This window comes from Lissotriton vulgaris, chromosome 12, assembly GCF_964263255.1.
Source record: "Lissotriton vulgaris chromosome 12, aLisVul1.2, whole genome shotgun sequence".
NCBI lineage: Eukaryota > Metazoa > Chordata > Amphibia > Caudata > Salamandridae > Lissotriton > Lissotriton vulgaris.
The window spans coordinates 94,979,864-94,996,327 of record NC_141700.1 but is presented as its reverse complement, the minus strand read 5'-3'; the positions used below and the strand labels follow the sequence as shown (position 1 = coordinate 94,996,327).

The following is a 16,464-nucleotide window of genomic DNA, read 5'->3' as shown; positions in this document are numbered from 1 at the left end:
CTGCAAGACTGTTGCAGTGGTGGCTCACGGACCGCGATTGGGTCAGTGGCAGATCCCTCTCCCCACCCCACCCAGAGCATGTAGTTGTGACGGACGCGTCCCTCCTGGGCTGGGGGGGCCACATGGGAGAGGCAGAGATCAGAGGCCTCTGGTCTCCGGCGGAGTCCCAGCTCCACATCAACCTTCTGAAGCTGCGGGCGATCCGTCTTGCACTGAAGGCATTCCTCCCCTCTGTCCGGGGGAGTGTAGTGCAGGTGTTCACGGACAACACCACCGCCATGTGGTACTGCAACAAACAGGGCAGGGTGGGATCGTGGACCCTATGCAAGGAGACTCTGCGCCTCTGGCAGTGGCTGGAACATCAGGGTGTGACCCTGGTGGTTCAACACCTGGCAGGTTCCCTGAACGTCAGGGCGGACGAACTCAGCCGCCGGTGCATGATGGATCACGAATGGCGTCTGAACTCTAACGTGGCGCAAGGCCTCTTTCAGCAGTGGGGAGAGCCTTGGTTAGATCTATTCGCCACAGAAGAGAACGCGCAATGTCATCAGTTCTGCGCATTGGAGTTTACAAGGCGGCACTCGCTCGGAGACGCTTTTCATCGCGAGTGGAGTTGCGGTCTATTGTACGCCTTTCCGCCTATACCACCTCTGCCCAGAGTGCTGAAGAAGATCAGGCCCGATCGGGCCCAGGTTATCCTTGTGGCTCCAGACTGGGCACGAAGATACTGGTATCCCGAGCTACTCAGCATGTCAGTCGATCCCCCGATTAGTCTGCCTCTTCGGGAGGACCTTCTGTCGCAGCAGCAGGGGACGGTCCTCCACCTGAACCTGTCCAGTCTCCACCTACGAGCTTGGAGATTGAGCGGCGACAGTTGAGGCCATTTAACTTGCCTCCCGAAGTCTGTAATGTCATTCTGGCAGCCAGGCGTCCCTCCACGAAGTCGGTATACGCCTGCAGGTGTAACAGATTTGTGGCATGGTGCACAGCAAAGGCTGTGGATCCACTCTCTGCACCTCTTTCTGAGGTTCTCCTCTTCCTTCTTTCTCTTGCCCAGCAGGGCTCTGCTCTGGGCACTATCAAGGGCTACCTTTCTGACCTTTCCGCTTTTTTAAGGCTACCTGATCAGCCTTCCTTGTTCAAGTCCCCGATTGTAAATAGGTTTTTGAAGAGCATCACATACATGTTTCCTCCTGTTCCTTTTGTGATGCCCCAGTGGGACTTGAATCTTGTGCTTACCTACCTAATGTGTGCTCCCTTTGAGCCGCTCCATAACTGTCCTCTCCGTCTTCTTACTATGAAGACTGATTTCCAGGTTGCCATCACCTCTGCCAGGAGAGTGAGTGAGCTCCAGGCTCTTTCTTCTACACCTCCTTTCCTCTCTGTTCATCCGGACAAGGTTGTGTTGTGGACAAGACCCTCTTTCCTGCCCAAGGTTGTCACGGCCTTCCACATCCGGCAGTCCATTACCTTCCCCACCTTCTTTCCGCCTCAGCATCCCTCGAAAGAGGAAGAGAGGCTCCACCGTCTGGACCCAAAACGTGCGCTCTCTTACTATCTGGATCACACACGCCAGTTCCGGGTGGATGACCAACTCTTTGTTGGTTACGTGGTCGCCGAGAAGGGAAAGGCGGTGCACAAGCGGACCATCTCGCGGTGGATCATCTTGTGTATCCAGGCGTGTTACTCCTTGGCTAAGAAGGAACCCCCTGTTGGACTGAGGGCTCATTCCACTCGGGCCACGGCGACTACCACTGCCCTGGGCCGAGGAGTGCCTTTGCAGGACATTTGCCAGGCAGCTACGAGGGCCTCGCTGCACACGTTTGCAAGACACTATTGCCTGGACAGTCAAGTCCAGAGGGATGGCTTATTTGGCCGTTCCGTCCTCCAGGACTTTCTGGTGTGATTATTGATTCGCAGACCCACCACCAGGGTTGGTATTGCTGGGGTATCAATTCTAAGGTAAGGAATCTATCACTAACGTGTTTCTTTCAGATGCACAAGTTACTACTTGTGTAACGATATATCTGTAAGAGACATTAGTTAGTGATAGATTCCTTACCGACCCACCCATCCTCCCCGTTCTGCGAACCGATATCTAGGGTTAAGGTAATCCCCTTTCAGGGCCCTAGTTTCATGGCACCAGTGTTGGTTCTATCATGGCTCTGCGTATCTGGCGCGGAAAAGCGGTGTATCAGAACTGACGTCAGTGCGCATGGGCGGCGTCTATGTACTCAGACGATGTCATTCCGGCGCCAACGACGCCGACGACGGACGCGGAGCCTCGGACGACGCCTGCCGGCGCGCAGGGGTATTGCTATGCAAAAAAAATTCCGGATCCAGTCTGACGCCTGGGGATATTCTAAGGTTCTAAGGTAAGGAATCTATCACTAACTAATGTCTCTTACAGATATATCGTTACACAAGTAGTAACTTGTGCAAAGAGCCTAACATATCCTATCATTATGATTACAGACTGTGCCAAGCTCATATCCAGTCAATAGCGTATACTCGTCCCATCCAATTCCATCCATTGCCATTATCGCTTAGCACATGCCAAATTTAATGAAATTGACAAGTCTGACATCTGAACAACTATGCCATTTCTATAATTGCTCAAACCTGCATTTGTTGAAGTACTCAAATAACAAGTGAAGCAGAAGTGGGTTTGCTTGATTTACTAGCTCCAACAGGTTTAGGACAACACACCCACCTGCCTCTTTAGCGTCCCTCACACACAATCGGAAGAAACAGAAACTAAAAGCCATCAAACACTAATGAGAGGACAACCAAAACCCTGGCATGTGTTAGAACCCACAGAAGATTTGGCTCCCAGAAACAATCATATACCGAAACGTTCACTTTATATTCCTGAAGGTATTCATCCGTTTGAGAGCGGACTCTGACATAGCACAAGGAGCAGCAAGCAAAATTATTGAAAACTTCAGCCGCCAGAAACCGAGAAGCAAGCTGGTCATCTTATGATTTTGAAGTTCAAATGTTCTGGCACTCTTGCGAAAGTAGTACATGCCCTTGGTGGACTCTACATTCCACCTGACCGCTACAGACTAGCGGTAGCGGTTTCCTCGTTCTAAGGATGCCCCCCCCAAAAAAATATGTTTCATAAAAAGGTGGCCAAGGACGCTAAGCAGCAGGATTGGACTGGGGCAGGGAAGTTTGCTCACTTATCCAACAAGTATTGGCAAAGCTAAGAGGTCTAGCGATATGTGACCCGCTGGATTTGCCACGATTTTTGGTAATAATGTGCAGTATCAGTGAAAATCTAACTAAACTATTTTTTTCCCCAATGCTGTGCAGGATTGGCAAAAAGAAGTGTGATGTTGTAATACGCAAGTACCATCACCACACATGCTCGTACCTACTAATTGCTGTGAGTGCTGTTTGCTCTTTCCAATGTACATCATTTTTTTTAAGCGGACAGAACTGACCGCACATGGCACCTGCTAGGCCCTCCAAAAACAAAACAAAATACACCGCAAGGGTGGGTGAGCCAAAAGGAGTGGGTGGGTGAGAAGCAGAAGCGAGTTGTCAGGGGAAGCAACGGAATATGGGAAGAAGATTTAAAACAATATTTTTTTTAAAAATCGTAAGTGAGGGAAGTAACAGTGCATGGGAGGGTCTGGAACAAAAAACAGCACACTAGAGAAAGCAAGGAAATGAGCAGGGCGCAACTTGCAGTGCTCTGGAAAGATAGGCGCAGGGGTTTTAAGGGGAGGAAGCAGCACACAAAGTGGAGATCCTGAAAACACATGCACTTTCATGAAGCGCTTCAAGAAAGAAAAGTAGTTCCCTAAATGTGAGCAGTTGAAGGATATGTCAGCCAATCAAAAGGATGGCAAAGAGGCAGTGCCACAGGGAAGAGACAAACATGAATAGAGGAAGGAAAGCCATCGGGTAAGAAACAAGCAAATGAAAGTGACAACAGGGACAGCCAGTAGTAAGCAATGGGCAACCTCCAAGTTCACTGTAAGGTTTAGTATAGTCCACAAGAGATCTTTCAAAACCACACGGCTGAAAGCTGTCTGGTGGGCGAGACTTGTAAACAAAATATAAATACCAGCGGAGTATAGTCGTACCTTTGGCGTTGCCAGATGGGTCTCCCATGCTACTGATCATTATCTCGCCACTTCCTAGACAGTGCGAGGTATGAGGATTTGCCAAGTTAGATTTCCAGTAGACATCAACAGGCTCCACCACCTGCAGAGACAGAAAGTAGACTGACCACGAATTCTAGAAACAGCTCTCAGCCCCTGCCTTCCAGATCTCCATTAGGCCTGGGGAGTAAATTCTGTTCCGCTCGCGAAATTTGGGTAATTTCGCATTCCGCAGAGAACGCGAAATTGCCCAAAATTCTGCGTTCCGCGACTTCGCAACATTTTTTGCTTGTTTGCGTTCTCAAAATGCGTGTTCGCAAGATATTTCCCCTGGAGCACACAAACAGCAATTGTGACCAGGAAAAAAGCATCGCGAACAAGCAGTTCCGCGTGCTTGTGGAATTTCTGCATTTTCGGAGGTTTTTTACCGTTTAGCGGAGATTTGAGGAACGCGATTACGCGAATTCCGCCCACCCATAATCTCCATCATCCCATCACCTAAAGTCACATTGGCCGGCGCACTTTCACCTCCTCGGTTTTTGAGATCTAGATTAAGCACTTTGGTTGATTATTCACTAGACAAGAGGTTATCGCTTTTAATTATGATGAAACATGCTTTGTGGGAGAGCAGATAAAGTGGTTGAGCATAATGTATGTCGGATACCACATTCCTATTGTCATCCGGGCATCTGCCCCACATAAGTTGAGCCAGGTCCTTGCAGTATATCCAGTACCACTCAATTTTAGATACATTTGCCTACAACTTTTACATTCCTACTTATTACGGCATTGCTGCTCCATATAAATTATGTAACTGACTTAAAAATATGACTACAATTTTTTAGACCCAGTATAAGCAATGGGCCAAGAGGCATGACCATTGTACTGTTAATGACAGGAGCCTCAAACAGCCTTATTAGCAGATTCAATACATTTCCTAATGTCGTGGTGTAAAACGGGCCTTGGTTAAAGCCATCAGACATACCCAATGCCACCCCTTTTGGCCCCATGCCCTGCAAGAGTACCTTGTGCAGTTTGGGAGCTCGGGGGTTTGTGCCCACATCTACCACGTAAATGCGGGAGGAAATGAGGCTGGGCAGGATGAGACGGTTACGCTTCTTTGTTGGGTCGCCGTGGCAGCTGCTGCAGGTATTCCAGCCCGAGTGATGGAGCTCATCGTTCAAGTTTGGCATGGGCAAGCGGTGGATCACCTTATGAAGCGGAAAGAAAAATCAAAATCAAAGCATCAAACACCATCCAACAGTTTCTGTCCCCAAGACCTTCCTGTGGATATTTGCATAACCCTCTTACTTTAACCTCATGCGCGCTAGCGGAATTCCGCTCCTGCGCTGAGATTTTTAAAAACGCACTTTACGTGACGAGCTGGGCTCGTCATCAGCGTGCGAGGAGGCTACGCCATGACGAGCCCAGCTCGTCATCAGCGTGGAAGGGGTTAAGTAGATTTTGGCTCTCTTCTTTGTTCCGCTCCATTTTCCCCAAATACAAAATTACACATTTACCGTGAGCACATGGTTGTGATCGTTTTTTTAATACTATTTAAAGATTTGCTAAAGAACATTGACTTTTCTTGTGCTCTGTATGACAATCTAAAATGTCCATTGCTTCCATATGGCGTGACAAGCCAGCGGCTTTAGGGCACCACCACCAGTAGCGATGCCAAATTATTCCAAGAGGCCTGGAAAATGTAAGGTCTCGCGCCTGCGATTGCAGAGCGAAGCCCTGCTGTCGCAAAGCGAGCTTATTGTGATCGTTTCTGCTTTCAAGGACTAAAGAGGAGAGGACAAGAGACTGGCACGCAGTCTGCCGGAATCGGAAGGACAAGAGACTGGCACGCAGTCTGCCGGAATCGGATCAGGTCGCAAGCTCCGATTACGGCATGCTGCCTCCACACAGACAGACACGCGCGAGACCTTAAACTTTCCAGGCCTCTTGGAATAATTTGGCATCGCTACTGGTGGTGGTGCCCTAAAGCCGCTGGCTTGTCACGCCATATGGAAGCAATGAACATTTTAGATGTGCCAGTCTCCCTTGCAAGCCTGCACAATGGCATTTTCCTTGCGCCACTAAAACTGGCTCCGACCAAGCCAGCCCCCCCGCCCGCCGCCAAAGCCAGCCCCCCACCCCGCCGCCCAAGCCAGCCCCCCTCAGGAAACGTGCAAAATTACCCGGTGCCCCTGATGCGGAACTCCAGCTCCCCCAACGCAACACGACGCGGGAGCAGATGTGCATGCTCACGTTCAGATGTGCACTTGCCCAGACAGCGGGCACGCAGCGCTAATAAACAGGCAGGCTTTTTGTCTGTAGACAGCCGCGTGACTGGTAACTTTTGTTTTTTCACTACTTCCTTGTTCCCGAGCAGTCATCCATTCCCTGGCATGCCATTTTCTGGGACAGCTTCCTAGCTAAGCAGTATATCAAAGGGGGTGATTCTAGTTAATGTGTATTGCCACTTGTACTGTAAAAGAATATTGTTATGAGCGTTCCTACATCCGATCCCATGCCTGCCTTCTAAAGCAAGAATTCTGCAAAGGGGAGTTGGCGGTTGTTGCGTGACCGGTGGGCAGTAGGTAAATCGCCCCCTTCGCCCATCCACAACACAGTCACAAACACACACCTTCGTGAGCAGGCAGTGACATGACAACGCAGATAGTGCGGGCTTCGAATCGCTAGCATCCCTAAAGCAAATGAAAGCGAATGAGTGTATATGCATTCTAAGGTCACATCATGTTCTGCTGGCAATATAGAAGGAAAATTTTAATTCCCGCATCCAGGCGCATGCCCCCTCCTCCTCGGCCTCGTGGCCCGTTTCCAGTGTTTGCACAACTGGGTTCACGTGGTGGGTTCGTTCACACCGGGCGAGAAGTGCGTGCACGTGGCGGCATGGGTGAGGTATGTGCGCGTGGCTTGCATACGAAGTATGTTTGGATTTGTGGAGATGCAGTGTTCAAATTGACTCCATGCAGAGCTGTTTGTGGTTTGTGTTGTGTAGCTTTACAAGGTGTAATGGGTTGGGTGCACGTAACATATCGTAATACACACAAATATAATTTTTGTTTCTCTGTGAAGAGTGTATTTCTCTGTATACCAGGTGTCTGTTTGTTTCTTGTTTCTCTTACTATTACAGTACACAATTTAATATATTCTCCTTTCAATATGTTGTGTGCATATGCATCTCTAGGATGGGGGATATTTATTGATGTGTATAAATTATAAGTATTGTTGTGTGTTGATGGGCTTCTCTACGTGCGCCAGGTGTTCGCCATTAATGTTACATTTGCTGTTTGATCCGTGGTGTGTTCCCTGGAATACAAAGTGGCTTCGTTTAGCTGCTTATTCTATGCAAGTTTCATCTATTGCGTGTCCAACACTGGTGTGGGAGGGATTAATCATCTCTGCATTGTGAAGGTTTTGAAAATATGTTTAACAATATATGCCTATGAACAGTATGTTGGTTAGCCTGTATGCATACGTGTGTCTGTATGCAGAGACATGCGTATGCCTGATCCAAAAATGTGTATTTCTTTATGGTTTTGTGCCTACAGGAGCTACAAAGTGCTGTTTTTCATGCCCATGGACCTGTTTTCTGAACAGTGACAGAAGGGGGCAAACCTTCACTGGTCAACTCTACACGCGCACGCTGTTCTTGTACCTTTTGGTGGACACTCTGCGGCATGCTATCACAACAAGCTGACGGGCTCGCTTCATCTGCTTATTTACTAGAATATATATTATTTTAAGAACTCACTCTCTGACTGATAAACAGTGTCTTTCTACAACACCGTGCTGTCTCTGCAAAACATGGCTCTTTCTGCTGTACACAGGGCCCAGTCTGGCCTGATGCAGTATTGTTGAATGGCGGAATACACCCAGTTTCTGCATTGCACTTCAGATGCTGTCTCGGTTTAACATTATGGGTGTAGAAATTTGATTGGGTTACTCGTCGTTATCTTGTGGAAAGTTTCCGATTTATTTTTTCCGAGTGCCGTCTCAAGTTTGTAGATGTAGATAAGCATTGCTATTTGTGGGTGGTTGACATTCCTCCAGAGGATCTGTGCCGCCGCAGGAGGCAAGCCCGTCACTACACATGGCTTACAGTGTAGTATTTTATAGAGAAAGAAATATTGAAGTAATAGCGACGTTTCAAACAACTTTTCTGTTATTACCATACTTGAGGTGCCACAGCACAAAGCAGCCCATCTGTTTGAGTTCTTAAATGGTCTGCTTTGAAGTATGGGTGAGGGCTCATATCTCTGCCTTAAATGTTTTTGTTGCACCTTAACGTGCACGTTAATGCAGTTTTTTTTTGTCTTGAAACTTGTAGTAAGTGATGTAATTTGAACTATACTCATACCGCCGGCACTTTTTTTTTTGAAGATTCTTGGCATCTCATGATTTGATAGAAGCACTCGGGCGTCTTTTACCTGCATATCTGTCAAGTTCTAATTGCACCAGTAAGCAACTTAACCTGTTTATCAAGGTGTTCTACTCTTGCGACCCATCCTTCAACCTTATAGTATTTGTGAAAAAGCTAACACCTGTTAGTATTTGCCTGGCGTCGACTACCTGGTGCACAGTTGGTTCCTGCAGCAGCAGTGTTAACCTGCTATGTTACCTCTGAGGTAAAGTATGATAATTAATATGTCAGCAAGGTGGGTGGACGAGTAAATCCCCTGCTGTTGACATCTGGTGTAATTTGCACATTAGATTGAATCCCGACATAGTAATCCCCGTTCTGTAGAGAGTTTAGAAATGACAAAAGTAGTGTGGTACAAAATTCTACCCTAAAACATCGTCCATTGTAGTAGGTAATCCATGTGTGCCACGCTTATCTGCGGGACGCCTCTGAGTAAATAAAAAAATCATAATAAAAATAAAGGTAGGTTGTTTCATTGTGTTTTTGTTCCAATAATGTCATATTGGTGTATTTCTCAAGTAAAGTATGGCTGTTATTTTCCAAAGCAGAACACTGAGCACCTGCTAAGGGATTCTTTGTGGGCCTAGAAAAACCGTGAGATGAGTTGAATGAGAAGCCAAGCCCAGCCGTGACCAGATCATCTGCTGTGGTCAGCCTCACGGCCCTCCAATTTAGAAAGGTTTATGAAGGCGCGTTTAGCAACAGGAAATACCCGCGTGCCCCGAGGACACAGACCAGAGCGCCATGAAATGGAGCTGTGCTCCTGCTATCCGTCTTCGATCGCATTGTTGCTGGTAAATGTTGTTTGAACCCTGTTCTTAAGCTCACTGAGCAATTTTCTAAGCCCTTCCCATCTTTCTGGCGAAGGCCTAGCCAGGAAAGGGTGTCAGGGGCTTAGAGGTGACCGAGCCAAGGGTCTGGAATGGCTTATGGCGCACGGGAGTGCACATCAAGGCGCTAAGCAAGCTCCCAAGCAGTTGGAACATTATCATACCAAGGTTGTGTTAATATATTTGAAGTCTAGAACTTCAGGTTGGGGGCTAGGGGGGAGAGGGTGGGGAGGGGCGGAGGTCACTCCACACAGGTCGGAGTCAGGCGCCGTCTTCTCTAGCAGGGCAGAATCTTGCTCCCTATCCCCAAACTCGCCTCGAGCACCCGAACAATGGGACAGTCTCGCCCCACACTCCATCCCTCTCTTGCCCTCCCTCTATCTCGCCCTCCCTCTCCCTCTATCTCTCTCGCCTTCCCTCTCTCTCTCGCCCTCCCTCTCTCTCTCGCCCTCCCTCTCTCTCTCGCCCTCCCTCCCTCCCTCTCTCGCTCGCCCTCCCTCCCTCTCTCGCTCGCCCTCCCTCCATCTCGCTCGCCCTCCCTCTCGCTCGCCCTCCCTCCATCCATCTCTCTCTCGCTTTCCCTCTCTCTCTCTCTCGCCCTCCCTCTCTCTCTCTCTCTCTCTCTCCCTCCCTCTCTCTCTCTCTCGCCCTCCCTCTCTCTCTCTCGCCCTCCCTCTCTCTCTCTCTCTCGCCCTCCCTCTCTCTCTCTCGCCCTCTCTCTCTCTCTCGCCCTCCCCCTCTCTCTCTCTCTCGCCCTACCTCTATCTATCTTTCGCCCTCTCTCTATCTATCACCCTCACTATCTAGCCTATCACCACAGCATCACTCCGGACCACCACAGCATCACTCAGGGGCACCACAACATCACTATGCACTACCAAATTGCTTATAAGTACAACAGTAACTTACAATATCATTATAATATAATATTATTGCCAAAATTGCTTAATATTTTGCAACACCTATCATCTTGCGAATCATCTTTATACACACATACAGACTTTGCTAAAAATGTAATGCAACACATTGTCATATACAATGCCAATAGCTCAAACTTTAATGCTGCGAGACCTATTGCATTGCAAACGCCTGTTTCTATAGTATAGGGCGTGCTCCAGGTGCTTCAATTCTATTTTCTTTAGAGCATTGACAATCTAGGAGGCATAAAGCAATTTCAGCTCTGTCTGGGACTTGAACTCAGGGCTGCTGTGGAACAAGAGCTGGAACCAGGTGTCCCCGAATGAGAAATCAGAGCACGCTGTGCTCTACAGCTCTTCCGCCCAGTGAACCACAAACATGCACACAGATCCCACTCAAGATGACGATAAGAGTCCCCAAAAATTGGAGACTGGGCTGACCTTTAAATAGGGAGAGTTACTAGGCACTGTCGCGAAGGTGTACTAGTAAAAGGCCTGCGCCTCAGAAAAACAATTTGCTTCTGACACCTCCATCCACTGGATTGCCTGGTTTGAGGTGGCACATGCGACCCACACTCCGAAGGCGGGTACAATTTGGACAGCCACCTACCATTAGCGCACTGTTCTGCGATTAACCATTAAGGAAGAGATAGGGGGAACTCCAGAGGAATTACATGATTGTTTAGAAAACTGGGGTAACTGCAAGTGAAGATGGTACTTAACATATTTAAAACAGATTTCATAAATTATACAGCCCTTTAAAGTCTGACGGTAGAGTGGGCGCGCCCCCGCTTCTTCTGACTGGCTGTCCCCACTGAACACAGATCAAGCAGTCTAGATACACAGTACGAAACACCAGGATGGGAAGGTTGTGTGTTGATACACTGCAATGCGTCACACCCTGCCTATTTTAGGCCAGACGCACATTACCTGACTGTAGGTTGGGGATTTCGGATCAACGTCGACGGTCGCCAAATAGTCTGGCTTGTTTTTTCCAGTGGATCTGTAAATGCAGGGAAGGTACACAATCTCCTCCCTGGGGCCTGGAGGACAAAAAGACCAATCAACATTCATCATTCAGCATTTAAAAAAAAAAACTGTGATGACAAGCCAATACTCTTGTTTTGTGGAAATATCTTCCCAAAGACACACAGCTAAGGCAAACCAAAGTGAATGATTTACTTACACAAAGAACAGCTACTGGTCTGATCAACAAAAGCAAGACAAGCTTCCATCAGACAGGATCCAATACTGCACAGTAGCAGCTGTGAAAACTGTCTTTAACAATCAAGTACATACAGCACATGAAAGTAAGTGGCAGATTGCACATGCAAGATGTACAGTATAAGCAGCAGATGTACAATCATCCTTAAGCATACAGTACAGCTGCAGTTTAAATGGCATTAAAGCAAGCTTCCCTCAAACAGAACAGTGTCAAGCAGGGTAAACTTCAGGACACGCACAGACCAGGCAAACTAGATTAAAGAAAGATTCCTCCAAAATCTTTACTCATTGCTGTGGATGAACAGCAGGACATTGCTTTACCTTGTATCTCATTACAAATGTAGATTGCTCAAACTACTTCACTCTGCCTTAGGTAACAGACAAATGCTCTCGTACCTTTACGTTGCATAGAAACACAGAAGGATAGCGCCTTAGTAGCTTACTCCCCTGAACCTTTCATGCACATATTACAAATGACATCAATTTAGAAGAAGTTTGATTATGCAGTCCAGTACTGAATGCTTTGTGTAGTGCATCCTACTGCAGTGCACAACTTAAACTCCGTTCCAATATGGCTGCGAAGTAAAGGAAATGTACCATTGCGGAAACTTTGTTAAAACATTTTTTAAAAGGACTGCATTCCAGATGTGAACCAGGACAAAATGGACACTTGCACCCTCTCTGCAGGAAACGTCTTAACTTAATTAACAATAATGAAGTCAAGTTTCATAGCAAGTACTGGCATTAATTCCAGTGAATATGGATGGCAGTAGGAGCTTATGAGAGATCTGTGGCCGCATAAAACAGTCTGTGCACCATAATTCCACAAATACGTACTGTGGCAGGAGGCACATCAATGGAAAATGGAAGCACTCCTGTAGGTTTCTATAAATCTTTAAGTTTAACTGTAACAGAACATCGCCTCATCCCCCAAAAAACTCCCAACCCCTTTGACAGTGATAATGCGGATTCCCCGCTTTAGGTCCACTCTGACATTGTATCTTGGAAGTGGGCTCTCACATCTCAAATGTTCTCAAACTGTGACTATCTTCAAGCCTCTGGCCAGACTGGCTGCCGCCAAAGGATGTATGTAATGTTCTCCATACCAAGCATCCGCCATAGTCTATTCGTATCACTTACAGAAGGGAGTAGCCACTTTCCCCATTGCTAGGATGGATAGTTTAGCTTATGCAGTGGCAGCGTGGGGAAGGGGTGGTGCTAGAAAAAAGGAAAAAAAAAAAAAAAGTTGACCTACCTCCCGGTCGCCGGCCGTCGCCTCTCCTCCGTCCTACCTCTCTTCCTGGCTTCTGACAGTAACCAGGCTCCTACACTGTCCTGGGCCAGTCACGACGCTGCTGTCACCAGTATGACAGCAGGGTCGTGATCGGTGTGAGCTGCTTGGTTTGCCGCTCACACAGGGACTGTAAGCATGGGACTGTTCTCCACCGGCTGTGCAACACATTCAGGTGGAGAAATGCTAAGTGCGCATGACGGTTTGGCTTGCCCAAGACGGCCGGCCAAACAGTCATGCGCATTTATGGTGCACCAACCACAACCACTGCTCTTCCCTCTGACAACAGCCACCTACTTCTCCCAGATAATCTGTGCGGCACTATTTGTGATGGTCTCCCCATTCAAAAGTAGCCTATGGATCTGGAATATGAGGAGTGTGTCTTCGATCATTTCCATTAATCATCTTTCAAATTCTGTGAGAAGTGGATGGCAGCTTATTCCATTTGTTTCTGTAAGACACAGTGTCTTATCTTGGTTTATCTGCGTCATTCTGCTTCGGCCAAGCCTAAGGGTGTCTGATTGTTGTTCAACCGGTTTTACCTCGTCCTAGAGAAACACATCACTAATTTTAATGCACTGCGACTCCCGCAAATGTGAACATCTCCACTTATTCTTACATTGTTCCTCTGAGATCCGTTTTCAATGTCTACGAGTTTTTGTTCCCCCATTATAAAAGTTCAGTTGATTCCTCTAGAGCAAATATTTTCCAGCCTAAGCCATTCACATCTTTTCTGACGTCTTGCTTTTCTTGCCTTAGGCATCTCACAGTGCAGTGAAGTTGCATGTGAGGCCCTAAAAGGCGCCTTCCAGGAGTAACCTCATGAAATATTGATCATCTTTCATATGTTGGATTGTTAATGAGGTTTCTTTGCGATGGTCTTCTTGCTTAGCGTTCCTATAGGATCCCTCCCAGGTCAGTGCAGGCTTTTCTGAGCAAGTCATGTTCCATTAGACTGGGTTTGTTTTTTGTTGAGGCCATTCACGTTTCACCAGAATACTTGTAAACGTGCTGAAGGAGCAGCAAACAATAATATCTTATACAGTAGTGCCCTCTGTGTGAATGAATTGTTCGTTGTAGGCAACAGAGTACTACGGCGGGTAAACAAACATATGGACAGTGGAATATATGAGGCTCAACTTCCATGGTGCACCCAATCAAACATTCTCTGTGGTGCTCTCAACTTTCCCCTTCAGGCCTGTAATGTCCATTATGTGACCCTGGTCATACCATGGTGCTATATATTTTGATCAGTGCACCAAGTGCTGTTCTCCAATCAACACTTGCCCATATTTCCACTCGTAGCAAGGTCTACCTGTGCACACTTCATTTGGCCCGCTTTCTCGTATCCGTCACACTCATGTAACACAAATGCTATGAAGATTTGACAAAAAGAAGACAAAAAGTACCTGAAGTTTGATCAGGTGGGCCTCACAAAACCTAGTAGCAGCCAAGGTGTACATTTATGGTATGCGTATTTACACACACCTTTAAATGTAACAATACCAAATACTGTACCCGTTTCCTATCTGCTTCTCAACAAGCTAATGATCAGAATTGGCTTCACACAGCAGAGCGTGGGAGCGCCCTCTGGCAGCACTCCAAGTGTCACCACTCCCAGGACTGAACATCTCTCAGCAAAGAACAATCGTGTAAGAGAGTTAAGAATGGGAAGGTTCATTGTGTTGCAACCATTGTTGAGTGTTCCAGCACAGCACAATGACGTAAGAAGGGTGAGGACAAATTAACAGAACTGGGAGGGGTTCACACTGTTGCGTGTCCTAATATATGTTGTGTTAAGAAATCACGGTTTCCTCACACCCAACCTTCAAGGAGTTTACTATATTTAAGAGGTACACATGCAAAGGGGTTTCATGACCTCGGTTAGAATGGTTCCTTTTATAAAGGCAGGCCAGTAGAGATTTCGATTCAGAAACTGTAGTGTGAGACTGCAGTGGGGAGCGCCCATCAAGGCAATGCAGTCATGTCCTGAACTAGGTAGAAAATGTTTCATGTCCTGGGTTTCCATCACACATAGGGCCAGAGTAGCTGACTGGAGGCATTATTTCAATTTCCACTTATTGCACTTTTTCCGATGACGTGGTCGCCCTGGAGATCCGGCTCTAGGGCGGTGTGACCGGTGCCACCGCACAGGGTGCTGGCTAATTGGGGGCGCCGTGTTTGCAAGTTTATTACATTTTAAAGCACCTGCTGCCGCGTTCCTGCCTTCCTTTCCTCCGGTAATTACCAGACCTCACAAAGATGTCAAGTTAACTCCTATGATTAAAGTTCTTCATGGAGAGAGATTGGAGTTTTGTATAGTTGATGTTGTGACTTCGGTGAAGGTAGTGCAGAGGGTTAATATGCCTGCTGCAAAGAACGTGTACAATGTAGATTACAGAGTGCATATAATGTAAATAGATCAGCAGGTTACTGCTTTTAAAAGAGACATCTTTTTTTACTTGCAATTTATAACTTAAAGTCCTAATATAGAACAGTGAGGTATTAACTTTCATCATAGAGCGGCATACACACTGCAAAGTATAGATTAGTGAATAGATTAACTATGCAGATTCTTTTTCGACTCGGAGTTTGTGCTTCCCCACACCAAGCACCCCTAAACTATACAGCCTACAAGTATGGATGACATGTGACTCCTACACTTTAATGCCTTTGGCTTATGTAACATTTCCTATAAGCTGTTTTACACACGTATATTAGATGGTCTCTGTGCAATTTGTGTGTGATGTAAAGCGCTCCAACATTCTTTACTGGTATGAGTGGCGCTATAACTAATTCAATGCATCTGAGAGAGAGTAGTTATGGAGACTTGTTCACTGTTAAAGGGTGCTAGTGAGAGAATCCGTGGTGAATGTGGTCATTGAGGGGGCGCCAACTAACATTGTTGCACTGGGCGCCACCAGCGCTAAAACCAGCCCCGTCTTCCTGGCTGCTACAGCTGTGCATAGGCTGGCCCTTAAATGAGCCACTAAATAGAGAAAATACAGCTGCTTCTAAAGACTATTTTTCTTCCTAATGTATTAAACAAGCATTGGAAATGCAATAGGTCTCGCATTAGAAAAGTTGGAGCTCTTGGTTTTGTAAATGACAATTTTTTTTTTAATGTGTTGGTCTTGAAAATAGCCAAATTAATAGCTTTGTCATTTACAATGCCAATACTTTAAACTTTTTCAAATGTGACACCTATAGCATTTGTAAAGCAACATGTTTTGTATGTACGTGACTTAGATGTATTCATCTAATAAAAGAACAAGTCTGTTCAAATTCAGCTATGTACTTGCTATAACGAGTAAAAAAAATGGGTGTAAAGAAATAGGGGCATTGCCGCTCAAATTACAGTTGGTGCAGAGACCCTGGTTAATGCATGAACAAAATGCAATAGTTCTCACATTTTAACAAGCGAATCCGTCGAATGAACAGTAAAGCAGCAGATCAGCCAGGTAAATAAATTGACTCTCGTGCACTGCAATGCAGGTCTGCCCCACTGATGCGCGAGGACTCCATTACATTGCAGCACTGAAGTCACCACACACCGCTTAACTGAATGCCCACGCCTGCACTTTCTGTATTTTGCGGCAATCCCTTTTAAAGTTTTAATTACACATGTTAAAGCTTTGGAAATGGAATAATA

At 46.7% G+C, this 16,464-nt stretch overlaps 1 protein-coding gene across 2 annotated transcripts in view; it reads right to left on the bottom strand.

The window, feature by feature from the left end:
* SELENBP1 (selenium binding protein 1) overlaps window positions 1–16,464 on the bottom strand; it is a 143,082-nt gene that overhangs the window by 74,225 nt on the left and 52,393 nt on the right. For both annotated transcript variants that reach the window (XM_086947339.1, XM_086947340.1), the window contains exons 3-5: window positions 11,228–11,340; window positions 5,141–5,326; window positions 4,098–4,218 (exon numbers count right to left, since the gene is read on the bottom strand). In XM_086947339.1, coding sequence (XP_086803465.1) covers window positions 4,098–4,218; window positions 5,141–5,326; window positions 11,228–11,340 — 420 coding nt within the window. The remainder of the gene's footprint in view (window positions 1–4,097; window positions 4,219–5,140; window positions 5,327–11,227; window positions 11,341–16,464) is intronic.